This window comes from Protopterus annectens, chromosome 4.part0 (assembly GCF_019279795.1).
Source record: "Protopterus annectens isolate FY-2018-M chromosome 4.part0, PAN1.0, whole genome shotgun sequence".
NCBI lineage: Eukaryota > Metazoa > Chordata > Ceratodontiformes > Protopteridae > Protopterus > Protopterus annectens.
Genome location: NC_056733.1, coordinates 1,408,129,462 through 1,408,152,499, shown reverse-complemented (window position 1 = coordinate 1,408,152,499; position 23,038 = coordinate 1,408,129,462). Strand labels below are relative to the sequence as shown.

General features: G+C 39.6%; 1 protein-coding gene across 1 annotated transcript in view; it reads left to right on the top strand.

Moving 5' to 3' along the window:
- Window positions 1–234: 234 nt before the first annotated feature.
- Window positions 235–23,038, top strand: part of LOC122800455 (vicilin-like seed storage protein At2g18540) — a gene marked incomplete at its 5' end in the record, with an annotated part of 92,515 nt that continues 69,711 nt past the window's right edge. Inside the window, 2 exons of the mRNA XM_044069899.1 lie at window positions 235–443; window positions 579–645. Of these exons, the coding sequence (XP_043925834.1) occupies window positions 235–443; window positions 579–645 (276 nt within the window). The remainder of the gene's footprint in view (window positions 444–578; window positions 646–23,038) is intronic.

Sequence of the window (23,038 nt, the reverse complement as noted above, 5' to 3'; positions counted from 1 at the left end):
GAAGAGAAGAGAAGAGAAGAGAAGAGAAGAGAAGAGAAGAGAAGAGAAGGGAAGAGAAGGGAATGGAAGAGAAGGGAAGAGAAGAGAAGGGAAGGGAAGAGAAGGGAAGAGAAGGGAAGGGAAGAGAAGGGAAGAGAAGAGAAGAGAAGAGAAGAGAAGGGAAGAGAAGAGAAGGGAAGAGAAGAGAAGAGAAGAGAAGAGAAGAGAAGAGAAGAGAAGAGAAGAGAAGAGAAGAGAAGAGAAGAGAAGAGAAGAGAAGAGAAGAGAGAGGAGAGGAGAGGAGAAGAGAAGAGAAGAGAAGAGAAGAGAAGAGAAGAGAAGGGAAGGAAGAGAAGAGAAGAGAAGAGAAGAGAAGAGAAGGGAAGAGAAGAGAAGAGAAGAGAAGAGAGAAGGAAGAGAAGAGAAGAGAAGAGAAGGAAGAGAAGAGAAGAGAAGAGAAGAGAAGAGAAGGGAAGAGAAGAGAAGAGAAGGGAAGAGAAGAGAAGAGAAGGGAAGAGAAGAGAGAAGAGAAGAGAAGGGAAGAGAAGAGAAGAGAAGAGAAGGGAAGAGAAGGGAAGAGAAGAGAAGAGAAGGGAATGGAAGAGAAGAGAAGAGAAGAGAGGAGAAGAGAAGAGAAGAGAAGAGAAGGAAGAGAAGAGAAGAGAAGAGAAGAGAAGAGAAGAGAAGAGAAGAGAAGAGAAGAGAAGAGAAGGGAAGAGAAGAGAAGAGAAGAGAAGAGAAGAGAAGGGAAGGGAAGAGAAGAGAAGAGAAGAGAAGAGAAGAGAAGAGAAGAGAAGAGAAGAGAAGAGAAGAGAAATGTGCCAACACTGTGAGCAGTCTTAACTCACATACGAAAAATGTATTTAAACAAGGGAGAAGCCAGGCATAAACATATTATTTTAAATGATGAGATATGCTAGAATCACTAGTCTCACTCAACCCATACTACCCATCCCCACCACACTACCACACTCTACTCCTCCACCAATTCTCTCTCTCACTTGCCGATGACATCCACCCTAACCCCGGACCCATCTCTAACATTAAGGTCACCAATCCCTCCTCTCAACCCACAAAACCTAAGTCCATTCACCTCACTACACTTAATGCTCAAAGCCTTAGAAACAAAATCCCTAACCTCCATGCCTGGCTCTCCCATAACCACCCTGACATAACCGCCATTTCTGAAACCTGGCTCAAATCCTACATAAAAGATCATGAAATCCCACCACCAGGTTACCAAATCATTTGCAATGACAGAGCCCACAAAAAAGGAGGTGGAGTAGCTATAATCTACTCCTCCCATACCATAACTCCCTACACCAATAAAATTTCAACCTTTGCCAATGCTGAAATTACAATAAGCTTATTAAAAATAAACAACCACAAATCCATATGTATTGCTGCCCTCTATATCCCCCCAGGTGATAACATCAAAACACTTCAGAACATCCTATTCTGGTTCTCCTCCCACATAAATGATGAAACCTATATCCTTGGTGATACCAACATCAACTGGACCACTATTAACTCTGATGCCCCTTCCCAAACTATCAACCTATACAATTTCTCCCAACTAATTCATTCACTAACCAGACCAAACAAAGATGGTACCTATGGAATCATCATTGATTGGATCCTAACAACTCATCAAATCTAGTCACCAAAACTGGAATAATACAAGATCCTCTCAGCAATCACTTACCTGCCTTCGCCAACCGGCTCCCATCTCCTCTACAAAAGCAACACCATTACATTCAGACCCACAACCTCTCCTCTTTCAATCCCCAAACTTTCTCAGAATGCCTAAAGTGCTTTGACTGGTCCCCTCTAAAAACCCTCCCACTAGATGATGCCATATCTTACTTTAACCACTCATTCCTGACCCTCCTCAACCAGCAAGCACCCCCCCCCCCCGAGAACCAAATGCATCAAAACCAACCCCTGCCCATGGTTATCAAAAGAAACTAAACTAGACATGCAACAAAGGGACAAAAAATGGAAACAGCATCAAAAACATAAAAACCCAAACCCCCTCTTAGAATTTAAGCATCTCTGAAACGCCACAAAAAAGCTAATAACTAAAGATCACAAAGCTCACTACTCCAAACTCCAGTCCTTGTACTCAAGATACCCCCAAAAATTCTGGGACTCCATCCCATCAGTTCTGCACCCTGGTAATAAAGAAAACTCCTGTCCTAATCCCGCCCTCTCTGACCTTGTCACAGCCTCCCAGTTCAACTCATTCTTCATAGACTGCATAGCCAAACTATCCATCTCCTTCCACCCCCTCCTCCAACCCCAGCCCCTCCCACCACAGCCTCCACCCCAATCACCTACCCCCCTCCACACCCTTCTGCCTTACTCCCATTCCTACAAGCACTATAAAAAGACTCCTCCTCAAACTCAAACCCTGTCGCAATGCACCTGAAAATCTTCCACCTACCTTCCTCAAACTATCTGCAGACAGCATCGCCTATCACATCTCTATTCTTATAAATAGATCGATACAAGAATCATACGTCCCTTTCATCTGGCGCTATGCCTACATTATCCCCCTACACAAAGGTGGCAAGAATACTGACACCACCAACTTCTGGCCTGTTGCCATCCTTTCCCCTTTTTCTAAAATTCTAGAGAAAACCATCCAAGTACAACTAATGACACACCTAACCCAAAACAATCTTCTCCCCCCTACCCAACACGGCTTCCGTCCTGGCAACTCCACCATGACTGCACTTTTGCCTTTCTGGAACCCATCAACATTGAACGAGACACAGGCAAATTTGTATCTACGCTATTCCTAGATTTGTCAAAAGCCTTTGACTCCATTTCCCACACCCTACTCATATCCCAACTTTCCACCCTACATCTCTCTCCCTCCACCACAGCCTGGTTTTCCAGCTACCTGCCCAACCGCCAACAAGCTGTCCAGTGGAAAACTTCAACCTCCCCCTTCCTCCCTACACCCACAGGTGTCCCTCAAGGTTCCGTTCTTGGCCTTCTACTCTTTAACCTGTTTATTAACAACTTTCACCACTCCATCACAAAGTCATCTGTCATCCAATATGCAGACGACTCGACTATCATCTGCTCAGCCTTCTCACTCTCTGAGCTCCTTGCAAAAACCCAATTAACCTTCTTAACAACCGAAACCTGGATGCAGTCCAACCACTTAGCTCTAAATACAAATAAAACCAAACTAATGATCTTTTCCCCTACCAAAAACTGTATTATTGACAAAACCTCATTCACTGTACAGAGCCAGAACAACACCCCCCTTGAAATCGTTGCCACCACCAAGCTTCTCGGCATCATCATTGATGATGAACTAAAATTTGATACCCACATCCACTCCACAATCAAAAAAACCCACCAAAAGATAAGTCTCCTCTACAGACACAACCGCTTCCTCAGCCCCTCTACCCGTCAAACCCTGGCATCCACCTTCCTGCTCCCATCCTTGATGTATGGTGCCTCTCTGTTCACAAATCTCCACCTTGGCGTATGATCCAGACTTGAATCCTGCTACCACAAGATCTGCAAATTTGCAACCAATTCAAAAAACTCATCCCACCACTGCCACTTCCTCCTCACCCTCAATTGGGTTGAACTCCCCAGCTACCTCAGTTACCTACAACTCACCATTGCCCACAAGCTCATCTTTAAACCCACAAACTGCCCATCTCTCACTACATCCTTAAAACCTTATATACCCAACCGCCAACTCAGATCCACAAACCAAATTTTCCTTCAGGTCCACAAACCAGCATGACCTCCTGGCCACCTACTACTGTCCTACTCCTTATACAAGCAGTGGATCCCCCCTCACCTTTGCAACCTTTTAAACCATACCAGTTTCAAATCTCAGCTATTCTCTCATCTATCAGCCAAATGGGAATGCCCATGTCACACTCCAACATAAACTCCTCTCCACCCCATCTCTTTCTACCATGCACTGAAATCCTTACCATTTACCAATTCTATTGCTTCATCTCAACCCAAAACAGTCTCGCCTTATCAGGGACTGATTTCCTCTCTGCTATCTAATGTACTATACTTTCCACAATCCAATCATCTTGTACTCTCTCCATGCAAAATGGTCCACCTAACCTGCAAAGGGCTAGTAGCTACTTGTTTAATGTTTACTTACAAAGAGCTTATTTGACAAAAAGGTCTTTTTCTGCAAATGTTCAGTTTACCCAGCCTCCAAAAGGGCTAGTAATCTTTTGTTTAAATGTTGCTCACTAAAAGCTTATTACATAATGTATTATATTTCTGTAAATGTTTTAATTGTTCTGTACAAATCTTTGTTATTCTTTTGTCACATGTAATATGCAGCTTGCAATATTTGGAGATTTTCTCCCCGGGCCACCACTGAAAACAGGCTCTTTGTGGTCCAGTGGACTTCCCCAGTCATCAAACTTAAATAAATAAAATAAATTAAAATGGTATATTTGCATGTTTTTATATATATATATATATATATATATATATATATATATATATATATCTTTAAACACCTTTTTAAGAATACCTTGCTGGTTAATTTTTTTTTTGCACTCATTTTGTGACTTTTGGCAGTACTGAAAAGCCATGCTGTCCAAAACATGCATAGTCTAGGGTACATGTTCCAGTTTAAAAAAAAACTGGTTTTGTTCCCCCCTCTCTACACATAGGCTTAGCTATGTGGCTTGTGGATTAACTCACACTGGTTTTATTAATCCATGATTTGTGGAGCTTTTCTCCCTGGGCATACGCTGAAAATGAATATGCATCCAGTCAGACTCTCCTGGTCAACAAATGTAAAATAAAATAAAATAAAATAAATAAATACATAATTATGGGTTAATATATTGCCTTATTATATCTTCAAATGCAATTATACAGTTAGTTTATGAAATGCAATTCTGGAGAAGATTACAAATGGAGAGGACACAGACCTCAACAGAGGGATGCCAGAAAAAACATTTTCTCCAGTGTGCTTTGTACTTTACAAAACTGCACACAACCATTTTATGCTTTTTTACTGTGTATTTTGGACTTTAATTAGTGATATACAGACTTCAAACTGTGATGCTAGTACTTAAAATGATATATTAAAAAGCTGGTAAAGCCACGGTGGTGCAGCAGTAATGTTGTCGCCTCACAGCAAGAGGTACTCCCGTTCGATTCTCGGCTGGAGCACCTTCTGTGTGGAGTCTGCATGTCCTCCCCGCGGTCGAGTGGCATTTGAAAGACATGTGTGAATGGGTGTGCTTTCGTTGAAGGTTGGGCATCGGGCTGGCAACTCGACACTGTAAAACTCTGCTGCCAATCATTAGCGGACCGAAGTTCCGCTGTGGTGACCCCTAACCAGGAAAAGCTGAAAGAAGAAATGCATTTATTAAAAAGTTAATGAATTATTTTGTCTTCAGGTTCACAGTAGTCAGTACTGGATTTAGACAGCACTTGAATATTTAGTGTTTCTGCTAGCATACTTATGTGTCCAATAATACATTACCATTTGTGTATGAGAGATACTTGTCTTTGTATTGTACTTCATTTGATCATAACATTTGCTGGAGAAAATTATAGTCTCATGGAAAGCGAGATGTGGAGGTAAAAAAATTTAACACATGGGGAAAGCTACCAAGCTATAGTAACTGGGACAAAATTAAACAGTAGGAGCAGTGATCAGAAGACCTCAGCACTTATTTTCTCATTATCTGTATGTTTATGTGTGTGTTTCAACTGAATGTGCAGTATGTGCGATAATTTAAAGGTTTAATTATTTTTTTTTTATCATTTGTGTTGTTTTCATTGTTGAATTAGTTTTTTCAGTACGAACTCACTGGAACATACTGTGATGGCTCTCACCAAATGTTATGTCAAAATAAAGTGCCTAAAAGAATGCATAAAAGCTATTAAAGTATGACATAAACAAACCTGTGTTTTAAGGAATGTAGAAATCAGTCTATTAGGTACTAAGGGCTCCCACAGGACTTTGTTAATGAAGCCAGTCACCCAATCACTGCTCTTCTCCTGCTAGTTAGAGAAGCTGGCCTCTTGGGAATGGGATATCTGTGTGCCTAGGGCAGTATGCAGGGAGATGTACTTCTGAAAAGGGAGTCCCTGTGGAATGTACCCAAGAGAACCTGAGGAATCCAAAAGAGGAGGGTTACTGGAAAGATTCTGGCCACTTAATATGAAAGACTGTATCCCTTAGGACTAACACAGAAAGGTCTTTTTTATTGTTTTTTACACTTCACTTGTTTATTTAAGAAGAACCAGCACCTTTATTTTAAGTTGTGTTTAATGCAAAAAAGACTGGTCGGGTAGTCTCTGCTGCATTGTTTTATACCACAGATATGTTTGTTTGTGTGTGTGTATGTGTGTGTGTGTGTGTGTGTGTGTGTGTGTGTGTGTGTGTGTGTGTGTGTGTGTGTGTGTGTGTGTGTGTGTGTGTAAAACAGAGGGTTATGATAAGATATCCAATCATAGCCATGTTATTATGTGGTTGAGACATGAATGCCAAGAAATTCTCCTTGTGAACGAAGACATTTCCAGTTCAAGTCTTCCAGAAACTCAACAGTCCATGCTGTTTCCATTCTAAGCTGCCTATAAACATCAGCGATTAGATTCCTGGAAAACACAGAAGGCATCTGGTACTGTAAAAGTAAATCCAAAGTTTCTAATACTCCTCAGGAAAATCTATACCTTCTGGGACTCCACAGGTAAATTCAAAGCTTCTGGTTATGGCAGCCCCAAGAATCGTCTCTATTGGTCTGTGAATTGCTCTTCACCACAGCCCAGCATTTCTGCCTGTTCAGGCTACAGGCTTTCATTTTAATAGCATGCCATCAGGTGTTTTACATTTGCCAGGCTAACAGAAGGTTTAATTAGGGTCTATATTAGAACATTGAGGTTTCAAACCTTCGAATGTTCTAATATCAAACCCTATGCTGCGAAAGCTTAAAATATCGAAGCAACAGAAACCCAAATTTTTTCCTAGGGGAAAGAATTAGATTGTCCTTTTCTTTTGCTTCGGTATTTTCAGCGCTGTGGTGGAAAGTTACAGGTTGGGTTCAGGTAAGTGTGCGATTGTGTGGATGTGAGGGTTAGGTGAGTTAGGGTTAGGGCGTGGGTTAGGTATGTGTGTGATTGTGTGGACGTGAGGGTTAGGGTGGGTTAGGTGAGTTAGGGTTAGGGAGCGGGTGAGGTAAGTGTGTGATAGTGATGGACCTTAGAGTTAGGGTTTGGGTTAAGGTAAGTGGGTAGTTAGTGGTGTGTGTATAGTTTAGTGTAGAGTTAGGTGTAAGATTTTAGGTGTATGTGTGTGGATTGCTGTTTGTTTGGTGTGCTTGTGTTGTATGTATGTGTTTTGGAACAGTGATTTTTTTTCCTGTTCTGACAGTTCGAGATTGTAAGCTTTCGCTTACATAGGGTCGATTAATCACCGTTTGCTTTTTTAAGCAGACAGTGATCTAATATAGACCCTTTAATTACTGTATTACCTAGTAAACACACAAGCATTTTACTATCATAACACATAGTATATAAACACCTTGCACAAGTGAAACAGTCACTATGCCACAATTGGCCCCCTCCCAGTATAGAACCCCTGGATCTATCCTAACTGCAATGGGTTTTGTGACCAAGATAATCCATCTGCAGTTGTAACCTTGTTGCCTACCCTATGTCAAAGCTAAAGGGTTGCAAGGTTAAAACATATCTACATAATTTGGTGTTAACATTTTTTCTTTGCATAACAATGGGTGCATGGTCTGTTACAAGGGGAAAAGCTCTATTAAAATAAGTAATATTGTAGGGAAGTTTGCGCCTACTTATCAGTGAAGCATTATCACTCTATGGCAAGACACATTGTTTTGGCCTTATTCAACTTCCTTTTTAAGCAGTAGACTGAGTGTTTTTCACCTACTACTTTCTGAGATCATGGCAGGGGCAAATAAAACTGGTTCTGAACACAAAATGGTTAAAAGCCTCATTTGCTACCATGGACCATGTTTTGTAGATGCAGCCTTACCTTTTGTAAGGTCTATTGGGGAACAGGTTATGTAGGCTATGAAATTTCTCTTGCTAGGATTAAAAATGCTTTTATTTGCCATTTAGTACTCTGTATAGGCCAGCTAGTAACAGCTTCTATGTTGTGTATTTGGGCTCTAATTACCACTCTCCCACTTACATACCCTACAAAGCTTACTTTTGGCAGCATTAAATCCTTTCTGTCTTAAAGAATCCAGCACAGCTTGTACTTTTGGCTAAAAATGGCTCACAATCTGCTGAATAAATTACTATATCATCAAGCCATACAACTGAGTACCTAATGTGAGGTCTTAAATTGTTTATCCATGAGCCTTTGAAAACTGTCAGGAGCTCCTTGAAGTCCAAATGGTAAGATGGTAAAAAATGAATAAGACCCCCATGAGTGGAGAATGCAGATACCTGTTTGGCATCAGGAGTAAGGCTAAATCTGCCAGCACCGTTGGATCAAATTTAGGGTAATCAGAAACCTTGCTTTGCCTAGCTTCTCTATAAGCCCATTCACTCCTGGCATTTGGTATGTGGTTAATCTGTTTCATTCATTTTCCAGAAATCAGTATAAAATATTAAGTAGCTCTCTGGCTTGGCTGAGAATACAGTTATGGTTTTTCATTCACTTTGTATCTCCTCAATAATGCCTAAATTAAACATTTTCTTTACTTATTGCTTTTCTTTGAGACTGCGTTAACCTATACAGTTTTAGATTTACCTCCTTTGACAGTTTCAATATGATGCTCCTGCCCTACTCTTACATCCATAATTACACCCTACACACCCAATCATGACCTCAGAAAGACACAACAAAACCTTCTACAGGTGACCAAGACAAACAAAAATATTGGAAAAATACTTTACAGTCATTCAATTGCATACTCATGGAACAAACTTACATTGTCCCTTCTCTCCACTACCAAAAGTGGAGAATGCAAAAAGCAACTAAAAATTCATTTCCAAAATGCATGGATCTGTACTTGTCAGGAAATTACCTAATGAATTTGTCTTCTCTCAATTAACATATCCGCTTGGTATCTACCTAAACTGTCTACATATGTTAGTCCCTCTGCAGTTAGTACCTATGCTATTAAATGCATCTCTGTTGTACTATGTCATGAAGTTACTCTGAATAGTTTTATTTAAGACATTGCTACATTCCTTGTAAATAAGTTAATGCTAACCAAATTTCTCAAACATATTGCTACTGCATTCTCAAAATACTGCACTTTTGCCTTGTATATATTCATATTGTATATTTCTCTCTGTTTATGTACTATTAAGTATCTTACAACTTGAATTGTTAGTTTTTTCTTATTTTTAATTACTTTCCTGGAGCTTTTTGACTCGGGTCTCCACTAAAAAGGGCTCTCTAGGCCCAGTCAGGCTAACCTGGTTAACAAATGTAAAAACAAATAAATAACATAAATGCTGTAGTAAATTTGTTTTATGAGGTAGTATTGAAAAAAGTCTCTATTTCTCAGTAATCATTCTTTCACTTCTTGTTTATGGGCTTTAGACAACATTTCATCTCTTTGGACAACAGGGCTAGTCTGATCTTGCTTAATTTGGTGATTATGTCAGACTCCTGTCTGACTACAAAAGTTTCAGCTTCTCTCCATGACTAACACATTTATGGGATTGATCTGCTCTGGTCTTCTCTTTCTATTTTGTCTTATTTTGTAGTTCACTTCATTAATTTTCTTTCTCATCTCACAGTCTTTGTCATGTTGTTTGAAACTTATTTTTGCCAGCGGGAACTAATATTAATACTTTGTCATGTGTTTAAACTCCTTGAGCCTGACATTGTTGTTTGTTTGTTACCTCTCTTGTGCCCATTGTATATGTTTCTAAGTTATTGTCATAACAGTTTTTAACTTGCCTTGCAAGTTTACTGTCACAACTTAAAAATGGGGCTTTCTCCTCCACTCAAGTCACATTTGATATGTCCAGCAAGCTTCAGGGATGTCTATTATTTAATAACTTAAATGGAGTATATACCCTTTTTGAGCTTTGGGAAATTCAAGTATAGCAAACAGGAGGTATGAAAGTAGCTTATACCAGTTCTTACCATCCTGTTCAATGGCCTTCTTCACCATAGACTTCTATTAAAACACTCCACTAATCTATCAGTTTGAGAGTGGTGCAATGAAACTCATAACTCTTTGACTTTAAAGCTCTGGCAAATCGGGTGCATTGCCCTGGACATAAATAAAGTTCCATGGTATGTAAGTATTTCTTTGGGAATCCTACACTGATGAAGATTGGTTCTAGCTCTTTGGCTATTGACTTATTATTGGCCTTTCATTGGGTACTGCTTTAGAAAACTTAATAGCATAAACACTAATCACTAGAATGTATTGAAAGTTATTACTCAACATTAGTAATGGAATTTACAAGACCAGTGGCTATCTACTTGAATGTAACTTCAGTAATAAGCTTAAGTTTCACTGGACTTCTAAATCAAGTTGCACAAAAGTGATAAATGTCTTTTAATCAAATAAGACAAATAAAACTGCTAAAATTCTAGCCGTTGCTTTGTTCATCCTGAAGTGTCATCTCGAAAGTTTGGTCATGGGGCAGTTTCATAAGAAATATCTTGCAGTGTTTGGGAACTGAAAGCTGCTACATTATTTTTTCTTAGTTATTGTTTACTCTATAGAACAAATCATTCTTCAACTAAAAATGTTGGCATAGGACGGGAACAAACTACTCATCTGTATTTATTTCTATACTGATTGTATTGCTTCTGGGTCTGCTTAGTCTGTCACCCCCCTGCCGTGCTGCCTTGCAATTTATATTGTTACTCTACAAATCTGTAAGCCAGCACACTGTCATGACGTAGATGGTACAGCATCTTTATCTGTGAATACAGTTATAAGCACTACTTTTTCTCTTATTTCTTCCTCTGCAAAAGACAACTTATATCTCTGACTTTCTTTTACATTTATTTTGGCAATTTCTTTACGGTTACTTCATTAAAATGTATCTCTTTAAATAACCATTGTTAAGAATCTTGTTTGTAACTAGACCTCTGTTTTGACAAAACTAGGACTTTGTTCAGCATCCCTTTTTTCTCTAAGACCATTTATTATTCTGGATGTCTCTATCTCTGTCTCCACACTTTCCTCATGACCTTAATGTCAGGCATCTTTTGACAAGGCTCCGTGTCATGCACTATGGGTTCTTCCCTTTCATTTTTTTTTTACTGACTTCTTTCACTAACTTGAAACTAAGGGTTTCTAGTAGTGCTCATTGACAGTTTTCTGGTAAATTGTGGTTTCTACTATTCATTCCAGCCATATTCAGACTTTAGTTCCTTTTGAAGTTTCTATACCTGTTCCTTTCTCTTTTATCATAACTGTGCATCTTTAACAGCATGTCAAGCTGCTACCTGCCCCCCTTTTTTTATTAAGCATTTCTTCTGGACTCAGAATACCTAAATATGCTCCTGCCACCATAATTTCTACAGTGCTTTGAACGGAGGGCAGTCTTGAACAGTTACCATATTATGTGTTAAATTAGTTACCGAAGCTAAAGGATGCAGTGCTTTACCCAACAGAGCCTGAATTTCTATACCTATTATGGGATATTCCTCCTTGCCTCCATGAATACATATTACTTCCACCTTCTTCTTACCATTTGTTTTATGGCTGCAAGCATTGTTTTTTTTACAAGTGTGACCACTTCAAGAATCTAGCAGTCTCTTCAATTCCTTCCCATCCGCCTATATTGTACACTTTATTGACTTAGTAGCGACACAAAGACAATATTCTCATTCTACTATTTTAGTGGTGAGTTTACCACATTCCATCAGTACAATTTCATTAAGAGCATGTTGGTTGGAAATCACATTCTGGACAGGCACAGCATTTGCATTTTGTTTCACTTGCTGTACTTTTGTTAGGTACAAAACTCCTACTACAAGATGTTTTTCATATTGATCGCTGCTTCAGTAGCCTAAGCTATATGGATTATATCCTGCTAAGGACATAACAACTGACCAGCTTCCAGAGTTTCAGGGCACCTTCCACACATCAAAACCATTAGTCATTTTGAGCCCGTCTGACTAAAAGTCAGGCTTGGGTGCCAAGCCCTTCAGTGCTTTCCTGTCAGCAAAGAGAGCTCTCCTCTGTGGGCTTTTGAAGATTGATCAGTGGCTAATGTTGTTCCATAGTGGGGCAGATAAGTTCCTTTGGGTGGAAAAACTTCCACTTTACTTTTGTGACAGAAAACTTAGTTTTTCTGTGAAACTTAAATATTTAAGTTGGGAAAAATTGTTCTTATTGACTGTCATGTGACTTGAGTTCACTTTTAAATGTGAACATTACTTTTTTTTTACATTTGTGGTAAAAAAGTCGTTAAAACTTATTTTAAACTACTTTTCTGTGGAGAAACTGGACTTATTTTACTTTTGTGGGCTGGTGTAAGTATTCAAAGTGCTTTTTACTGTGTTTTATTGGAGGAAAAGTTACTTTTATACAACTTCACTATTTTTACTAACTATTGCTGCTAGGCTTTCCTGGGAATCAAACAACTTATTCTATTTAACCATGGAACAAGAGTCAAGAGTCAAAGAAAACTTTATTGTGATGCAGAACAAAATTACAATGCTTTATTCTCAATGCAGGAACCAGTTGCACATATAGACAGAGAAAATTTAATAAAATATCACAGTAGAATTTTAATAAGTAGCAATTTGTAAGTAAAGTAGGACAGCAGTGACCCACACCCATCCCAAAACAGGAGACAATGAAGACAAGGAACAATATGAAGGTAATATTGTCAAAGTAAAATTGAAACAATAGCATATCTGTGAATAGACTGAATTATTGCACAGTTTGTATATTGCACTTTACACTCCTTCAATGTGTAGGTGGGCTACCTTAGTATTGCACTTAGTTATTGCACGTCCATAAAATAAGCCCCTTGATAGGCTAGTTATGTAACAGATGTCATGGTTATTTTTTCCCAACAGTTCAACAGTCTAATGGAGAGCAGAAATAAACTGTTTTTTAGTCTGGTGGTCTTACAATGCAGACTTTTGTATCTCCTGCCTGAGGACAGGTGAGTGTACAGACCATTGGCCCTGTCGATGGACTAGCATTTGTATAGAGCTTCCAGTGGTGTAAGGGAGGTGCCAATGATTCTTTCTGCCAACCTTACAACTCTCTTGAGAGCCTTCCGATCCTGATTGTTACAGCTTCCATACCAGACTGCAATGTTGTTGGTCAGGACACTTTCAATGGTGCCCCTATAAAAGGTCTGAAGTATGGAGCTTGGTAATTTTCCCTTCCTAAATTTCCTTAGAAAATGCAAGCATTGCTGAGCTTTTTTGACTGTGCTGGATAGATGGACTGACTAGGATAAGTTCTCCATGATATGAACACCCAAGAACTTTGTACTCTGGACCCTTTACATTGCCATCCCTTTCATCACTAGAGGTTTGTGTGGTACTTGAGATCTTCTGAAATCAACAATCAACTCCTTTGTCTTGCTGACATTCAGTGCTAGATTGTTGCTGTCACACCAGACCAGAAGTTGATCAATCTCTTTCCTGTAGGCCTCCTCCCCTCCGTCTTTGACCAGGCCTATAACAGTCATGTCATCCGTGAATTTGATGATCTTATTCGTCTCATGTGTGGTCATGCAGTCATGTGTCAGCAGAGTGAAAAGTAGATGGCTTAGAACACACCCCTGTGGTACTCCTGTGTTCAGGATGATACTTTCAGAGCTGGTGTCTCTCACACAAACCTTTTGAGGCCTTTCAGTAAGGAAGATCAGAATCCATTTGCATAAATTAGAGTCTATGCCCAGTTGAAGTAGCTTTGATATCAGATTCTGAGGGATGACAGTGCTGAAGGCAGAACTGAAATTGATTAATAGCAGTCTTGCATAGCAGTTTTTGCCTTCTAAGTGGGTCAGTGTTTCATGGAGAGTTAGCGAGATGGCATCCCCTGTACTGCGGTTTGTCCTGTATGCAAATTGCAGTGTGTCCAGTGTCACAGGTAAGATTGAGGCTATATGATCTTTGACCAGCCTCTCCAGGCACTTCATTACCATTGAGGTTAAAGCAACTGGTCGATAGTCATTCAGAGTTGTTGGCTATGGTTTCTTGGGGAGAGGAATGATAGTCACCTTGTTGAAGCATTTCAGAACACTGGCTAGATGGAGTGAAGTGTTGAAGATGTCAGTGAGTACTGGAGCAGTTCTGTCACACATTCCCTTAGTACCCTGCCCATGATGTTGTCAGGGCCAGCTGCTTTCCTCAGGTTGACATGTTTTAGGGTTCTGGTGACATTGATTGTATTGAAGCTCAGCACCACTGCATCCTTGTTGTCAGGGATTCTGCATGCTGCTGTTTTGTTATCAGCATCAAACCTACTGAAGAATTTGTTCAGTTGGTTCAGAAACTCGATACTATCATCACATGAAGCTAATGTAGACTTGTAGTCAGTGATGGTTTGAATTCCTTTCCATAGTTGCTGGTATCCTTCTGGTCCCTGAAGTGACTCTTTGATACCTTTATTCAGTTTGGCTCTGACGACCCATATCTTGGGATTTGAAAGCTGCATTTCTCACTTTCAAGAGCTCTTACACCTCACTAGTTGGCCAAGGTTTTTGATTTGCCCATATGGTGATTAGTTTGGTGTTTGTTACATCCTCCACACACTTAGAAATGTAAGCTGTGACTCAGTGTTTGTGTCCGAGTTAACATGGTTGTTTGCCACAGCAGCCTCTCTAAACACTGACCAGTCTGTACAGTTGAAGCAGTCTCGTAGAGCTGAGATTGCTCCTTCAGGCCAAATCTTTATTTGTTTTCTAGCCGGTGTACTGGTTTTCAGTATGGACTTATAAGCTGGAACCAGCATGATGGCTAGGTGGTAAGAGCTCCCTAGATGTGGATAAGGTTTTGCTTTATATGAACAACCTACCAGTCATATGATTCTACCTTATTACAGCCACAAAAAATATATTGTTAAGCACATTTTGCTACCACAACAAGCTGATAAAATGCTTCAGCTGCAGATGCTTGACTATGCTGTCACCAAAGCTGGTTCCATGGACCACACATCTTTTTCCTTTGGCCCCACTGTGTAATCCCTATAGCCAACATGGACCAAGAGTTGGATACATCTTCTGTGGCTCTTGGAGTGCCTTTGGTGGGCAAGAGGAAGCCACTCTTGTCAGTCCTTGGAGAAAGGGCAATAAATGCCACTCTACTAAACCAAAAAGCTATGTCCATCCCTAGGGTGGTTACTGCTGGCAATTCTGGGTGTGTTTCTTCAAACATTCCAGTCAAAAAGAAACAAAAAAATAAATAAACATTTTCTGTCTCAGTGACTCTGGGCAAGAATTAATTTATTGGGTTTAGCTCAGGGCTCAGTGCAGGCTCTTGACTCTTCTTATATAGCTGTTTCTGGTAAAAGTAAAATAAATTATTTGTTTTCTGAAGAGATTCACGAAGTTGAACCTCAAAATGATTATGAAGGGACAGATAATATGTTGTTTCCACAGATTTCTAATCCAGATTTTGAGGGGATTGTGGATTCTGCCAGTACTTTTGAAGGATTATCTTTCTCTAAGACTATTTCCTGAATTAATCTGTTGTTTCAGTGGAAAAACAATTATATTTCTCAGTGCATCTGAAAATATTATGATTTGTTAAAACTGGAATTTCCAGAAACTGCTCCTGTTCCTATTGTTCTGTCTGTCTTGCAGGATGTTTTGTTACAGCCTGCAATTTCCTGGATAGTCAGACTACTGTCCTTAAAAACAGATAGATTTTACAAAGTACCTCAGTCTATTACGTTTTAATACACTCATTCCAGATCTGACCCAGTAGTTATATTTTTAATAAATCCAGATGCTGTTAAACAGTTGGTTAATACCAATCCCTCTCCTTCTGACAACAATAGGAAGACAACTGAAAGGTATGGAAAATGTGTATTCTGTTGCAACACATTTTTTAGAATTCTCAGCTTTAAAATTCATATGATGAAGTTTGTGTTGCAACTTGTGAGAATATGAAGAATATTTTGCATCTGTTTCCTCTTGTGAATAGAAATCTGCTTTGTGTAACTTAGTCCCTTTTCTTTCTCAAGTGACTACCCATTGTTTGAAATATGCATATGGCCTGAATGATACCACATCCAGAGCTTCTGCCACTGAAACTGTTATGAGGAGTTTTGCCTGTTTGTTCTCAAAACCTCCAAGAGGACGTCAAAAATGAAATTTTGAATTCTCTCCTGGATAGAGAACTAGTTTTTGGACCTTCTGCTGTAGAAGTCTTTAAAAAATCTGACCTTCTGCTGTAGAGGTCTTTAAAAAGTGCAATGAGAAATGGAAGCAGATTCAATGGATCTCTCAGATTTTTCAACCCTCCTTCTCTAAGTTTACTAAGGGATTCAATGTTCCCTCTACATCTTTCAATAAGAAACAAAATAAACAGGCCCAGCAATCTACTGGTAAGCAGATGTTTAAAAAAGCAATGGCAGGGGATTTCCAAAAAGAAAGCTGGAACTCCCAAAACAAAGGACAGTCTAATAAGTCTGAATGACTACATTAAGGACTTCCTTTCCCCTCCTACCAAGGTAGCCTCTTAATTCTTCTAGAAAGTCAGAACCTCCATGTCTTTCTTTGGCAACAGATTGTTTAAGGCAGATAGGTTATGAGAGTAATGCATCAAGGGTTCAAGTGATAGTGGGAATCTTTCCCTCATTTTTGGGGGAATGTCTCTTTATCCAACAGACCAAACTTTTATTTTCTCTCCTCTCATCCAGCATATCCTAGGTTCTGTGGGGGTGGGTGATAGAAGCTGTTTCTCCTCCACAGTTAGAGCAATTATTTTGGTTTTATTTAAGGAAATTTCTGGTGCCAAAGAAAGAAGATTTTTGGAGACCAGTTCTGAACCTTTCCTTCCTACTGCTGTGGCCAAATTTCCCTGTGTAATATAAATACCACCTTGGGTGAAAAGAAGCCCCTAACCTAGTGGGACTAACCTGGTTAACAAAGGGTAAATAAATTAATGAAAGTGTAGAGTAGACTTCAAACATTTATTAAGGTTTTCGCTTAGGTGACAGATGGATTCTGAAAGTAACCCATCAAGCTTACAGGTGGCATTGGGAATCTCAACTTTCTTTTTGAGGGATCCCCCTTCATCTGCAACACCAAACTCCACTTTTCCCTCCTGTCATTCAGCATCTGCTGTCTCAGGGGGTGAAAGAAGTGGCCCATCCTCCTCAGTTATGAAAAGAGTTTTATTCAAAAATGCATCTGGTGCCAAAAAGAATATCCATGGAAACCATTTCTGGATCTTCCCTTTCTAAACCTGTTTGTAATAGTGCCCACATTCAAAATGTTATTCTTTCACAATTTGTTACCTATCATTCCTCTTTTGAGTTTTCTGCTGACTTTGATTTAAAAGATGCGTATCATCACATTCCTACAGATCCAGATTTCGGATGTTTCTTAATTTTTTCGTGTGTGTGTGTGTGTGTGTGTGTGTGTGTGTGTGTGTGTGTGTGTGTGTGTGGGTGTGTGTGTGTCTGGATCACATGATCAGTTCTCTGCCTTGCCCAGTGGACTATCTATTGCTCCAATGGTGTTCACAAAGTATCTAGTTCCTTTGATAGCCTTCTGTAGACTGCAATGTATTCACATTTTCCCTTATTTAGATGGCTTGCTTATCCTTGCAGAGTCTTTTTCAAAGTGTCAAGAAGCTCTCATTTGGATAAGGGATCTCCTAAACAGGTGGGGATTCCAGGAGAACATTTAGAAGTCTTTTCTGACTCATTCTCACAGGATTGCTGTCCTGCAGTGTCTCTTGGACACCTCAGTTCAAAGAGTTTTCTGCAAAGGGAAAATAATGGATCTATAGTTAGATGTATTCCTGAGGTTTACCATTCAGATTTCCATCTCAGCAAGGGAATTCCTCAGAATTCTGGGTCTTATGGCATCTGTGATACTCATGAAATGTCTTGCAAGAAAGATTTAATGTACCTGAAATCTCTATAATCTCAACATCAACATCCCTTGAATTTTCAGATTACAGTTTGAGTTCATGAAAAGGGAGATTATGTGGTAGAAACACCACATTTTTAAGAATCCAGGTCTCCCATACTCCCTTCCTGCTCCAGTGCAGTCAATCACAACAGAAACCTCATACTTTGGTTAGGTAGCAATGCCAATGGGAATAAAAGTGCAGGGTCTTTGGAATAACAGAGACACACCAAAACACATAAACATACAAGAGATGTTAGCTTTTACAAATGTTCTCAACTCTCAATTGCCTGTGGCCCCCAAACCCCAAGTGTTTACAGAATACTTCAGTGATGTTGTACATAATCATGGGGGAACTAGATCTAACCTTCTGTGCAGACTAGCCATGGCAGCCTGGGATATAGCAGAATCTCATTCTACAGGCAGCTTGTATACTACCAGACCAAAACTGTGTGACAGAGAAGCTGAACAAGACCAGTACAGACCCTCACAACTGGAAATTGAATCAGGGGGTCTCCCAAGAATTGATCTAGCTGTGGATAATACCCCAAATAGATCTTTTTTGCCTCCATTCACAGCAATCACTTGGCAAACATTTGCTCCAGGACTTGATGCAAGAAGGGCTGGAAGAATGATGCCTTTTTGTTTCATTGCACAGGAATGTTCCTGCATGCTTTTCCACCATTTCAGCTGATATTTTAGTGTCATTCAGAAGATTCCAAAAGACTTCAAAGATCATTACGGTCAGTCCCTTCTACCCAGGCAACAGTGGCTTTCCCTTCTTTTGGAAATAGTCAATTAACATAAGCTTCCTCACAGACTGAATCTACTCACACAAGTCAAGGAGTGTTTAATACAGCCAGACCCCAGCAACTGCACCTGATTTCCCAGGTGATGGAATCATAATATCTTTTAGTTTTTTGTGTGTGTGTGTGTGGACATGCAGCAGGTATTAAAAGAAAACCTGCTACTAGAAAACCATATATTAGTAAATAGGAAAGGTTTTTTAGTTGGTGCCAAGAAAAGAACCAGCACCCATTCAGGACAAGTGTTGCCCTGGTTCTACATTATTTGTGTGAGTTACTATCTTCAGGCTTATCCTACTCTTCCATAAAGGGTCTCTCACTGGCCATTTCAGCATGTCTGCACATGGATCCTCCTCTTTAAATGCAATCTCATTTTATAAAGTTTTTAAAAGGGTGTTGCATATCAAGTCTCTTAGGAAATGTGGCTCCTCCTTGGAATCTAAATTTTGTTCAGAAAAATAACCTTTGCTCCATTTGAACCAGTTCACCACATTGCTTGAGGTTCTTAACATGGAAAACAGTTTTGCTCTGACCTCTGCAAGAAGAGTATCTCAATTGCAACCTCTTATAATTGGTCAATATTATCTCATTTTTCTACAAAGATAGAGTTTCCTTAAAAACGAATCCTTCGTTTATGACTAAAGTGGCATCTTATTTTATGTTGAGCCAAGCTATCAATCTTCCTGTCTTTTTTCCAGAACCTAAAAATGTGTGTTAGACAAGTTCAGCAGGACCCAGACAGACACTCATGAATGGAAACTGAATCAAAGGATTTTCCAAGATATGATCATCTGTGAGGAATACCTCAAATAGATGTTGCTGACTCCACTCTAAACAATCTGCTGGTATAATTCTTCTCCAGGACGACAAAGGCCTAGATGACAGATGCTTTTTTCCCCTCTTAGACAGAAATGTTCCTGTATGCTTTTCCATCTTTGCACTAATATCCAAGGTACTTCTAAAGATTCATAAAGACTTCCCAAAGATTATTGTGATGCTCCCTTCTAGCCCAGGCAGCAGTGGTTCTCCCTTCTTGAAATGGCTGGGGCAATTACTACAAGCTTCCTCAACAGACTGGATTTACTCACACAAGAATAGGAGATGCTTGATAGATTCTGACCCCAAACAACTACAGCTGACTGCCTGGATAATTTAATTTAATTTAGGCAGCATTTTTCTGAGGAAATACAGCAATTATTATGGGGCAAAAAAACCTGATACTAGAAAATATTATACTAGCAAATGGGAAAGGTTTTATAGTTGGTGCCAAGAAAAGAACCAAGACTCATTCAGGACTAGTGTTTGTCTGGTTCTACATTATTTTTGTGAGTTACTATCCTATGGTCTGTCATACTTCTCAATCAAGGTTCATTTGTCGGCCATTTCAGTATGTCTGCTTATCGATCCCCCTCTTTCAATGGAGTCTCACATAAAAATGTTTTTGAAAGTGGTGTTGTATACAAAGCCTTCCGGAAAACAGGTGGCTCCTTCTTAAGATCATCATTTTGTTAGAAAACTAAATCTTACTCCATTTCAACCAGCTCATCAGGCTGATTTGAAGTTCTTGACATAGAAAGCAGTCTTACTAATTGTTGTGATCTCTGCAAGGTGAGTATCTAAGTTACAAGATCTTATGGTGGGATAACCTTATCTCATTTTCCACAAAAACAGGGCTCCTTTAAGAACTAACCCTTCATTTATGCCTAAAGAGGTACTTGAGTTTACTTTAAGGCAAGCTATAAACCCCTGCCTTCTTTCTAGAAAACAAAAATAAGGAGAAAATGATACTCCATACCTCGGATGCCCACAGACAACTTGGGTACTATCTTGACAGAACAAAATGTTTCGGAACATCTGAGCATTCTAAATTACTTGAGGTATAGGTTCATAGGTTCATACTAGGCTATCTGCCCTAGGGCATTTATAAGCCTAGACAGAGTGTGTTTGGCTTTCGCCACCCATTTTAAATTAATTTTGCTATGCCCTTTTTCGAGGTTAGTATACTGTGATTCTGTCTAACAGTGACACAGAAGTGATACCCGGAGTAAACCTACGATCTCCCATCCACTCATCGATTCCTCTTGAAGAGAGTCATTGAGGGACTCTGCGTAACTTGGACTGGGATTTTATTCCAGAGTGAAGGGAGCCTCTGGGTTATGAATCTGTCCCTCCAGCATGTCCTATTTATTTCAGTGCTGAGGTTCAAGACTCTCGAGCACGTAGCTCGATGGGATTTGGATTTTCTGAGGTGCAGCATGTCCATTAATTCCGGGTTGGACATGGCTTTATACGTCAGGCACAGATCACCTCTGAACAGGCGGTATGCCACTGAGTAGAGCTGGAGTTTCTTTAACCGGGCAGCATATGGCATCTGTTTGAGCCCTTTGATCCTCTTGGTGAGGTACTTTTGGGGTCTTTCCAGTAGCTGCAGGTGTCTGGTAAGATACATCCCAAAAGGGGCATTGTACTCAATTATGGGTCTGATGAGGAATGAGTAAAGAGGCATGATGACCTCCCCTGATCTAGATGTGAATCCCTTCATGATTAGGTGGGCTATATAAGATGTTTTTCTAACCACTTTGGCCACGTGGTTGTCAGTATTTTGATATTGATCAGTTCAATGTAATAATTAATGTGTTCTGGGCAAAAGGACTTACCCAGAAAGGATTAAAGGGGTTTACAAAGACAATTGGATAACTTTAGGCTGTAGAATACACCACTACTGTTGATATTGTAAAATTTCCTGACTCAAAATAACTTGTTAATTTCTTAGCAGCTTACTGCTGCTACATCACCTGGTTCCTTTTCCACACAACTTTTTCGGAAGTGATGAGGATTGTAATCTGCCATCTCACTGCATGAAACAGCAGAACTATCACCTGGATCATTCTGCTCAAATATTTTTAACAGAACATCCTCTACAAGCCCTTCTGATACCAGTCCCATTATCTACAACATATTAACAGACTTGATTTTGTCATTCTGCAAGGAGATGGCTAAATGCTGCTCATTTGGAACATCGACCACACAGGAATCTTTATTTACATCCTGAAGCTCCATATTGAACACATTTTTTCTCCAAATTCTCACTTTCCATCTCCAGACTCTCCACAGCTTTTCTCTCCTCCTCCCGGTTGCTGCATCCCTTAGGCCTCTTCCTTGCTGCTGTATCAGCACTCTGCATACCTCTTAACTGTACAGATTTTCACAGAATTGTCCAGATTTTTGCCTCATATTTTTGGTCCATTTTTTTTCATAAAATTGTGGTTTTCTGGCAAATTAGTGGTAAATCATTAAAGACTGAAGTTAGAAAATAATAACAGACATTGGAGTTTCTGATGTTATAACCTTCAGAAAATTCATGCTAATGTAAAACCTGTCATTCTATCAATGTTCTGAGTTTGTAAGAGCAATATTTAAAAATGTTATCTATTTTTGGGTCTTTGTCCCACTTTTATTTATGGTTTTGTCCAGATTTCTTGCTCTAAGAGGTTGAGAGGCATGGCCCTCTGGTACCATGTAGCATCTGGAAATGATAGGGAAAGTTCTTTGATGCCCTGGCCAAATTTCCTCTAGGAGTATAAACACCATCCTGGGTCTCCACTGAAAAGAAGCTACTAGCCTAGTGGGACTAATCCAGTTAACAAAGGATGAATAAATAAATAAAAATAAATATACTGCAGAGCAATAGTTAGGATCTATTATGTGGACAGGAAGCACTTTCTAGTGTGAAATAGATAGTGCAATTTAAGTGGGAGGCATATGTGTTATAGAGACATTGTAGTATTGAAAATGGAGTTAGGCGTACAGGGAAGAAAGTCTACGCAAAAAAATACAGGGACAGAAAACAACTGGAGAAATAGGAGTTACGTGTACTATAGGAATGTGCTCTGGGGTAATAGGTGGGCTGGGTATAGTACAGGAAATTGAGAACTACTGGATGTGTAGAGGAAGAGGTGAACAGAAGATAGTGAGATTGTTATTGAGTAGAGAGAGAGATGAGGGATGAAAAACAAGTGGGGGTATGTAGGGGGAAGGGAGGGGGGTGTAGTGCTTAATAGTAGTGGGAATGAACAATTGTTAGATACCACTGAAGAGATAGGTAAGGGCAGCTTGTAGATTTTGAAAGTATTGTGGGTGTCAGTTTGGAGCTAAGGAGCAAGCACAGATTCATGTGTCTTTGACATGTATATTGTACTGTATTTTAAAACACTTCA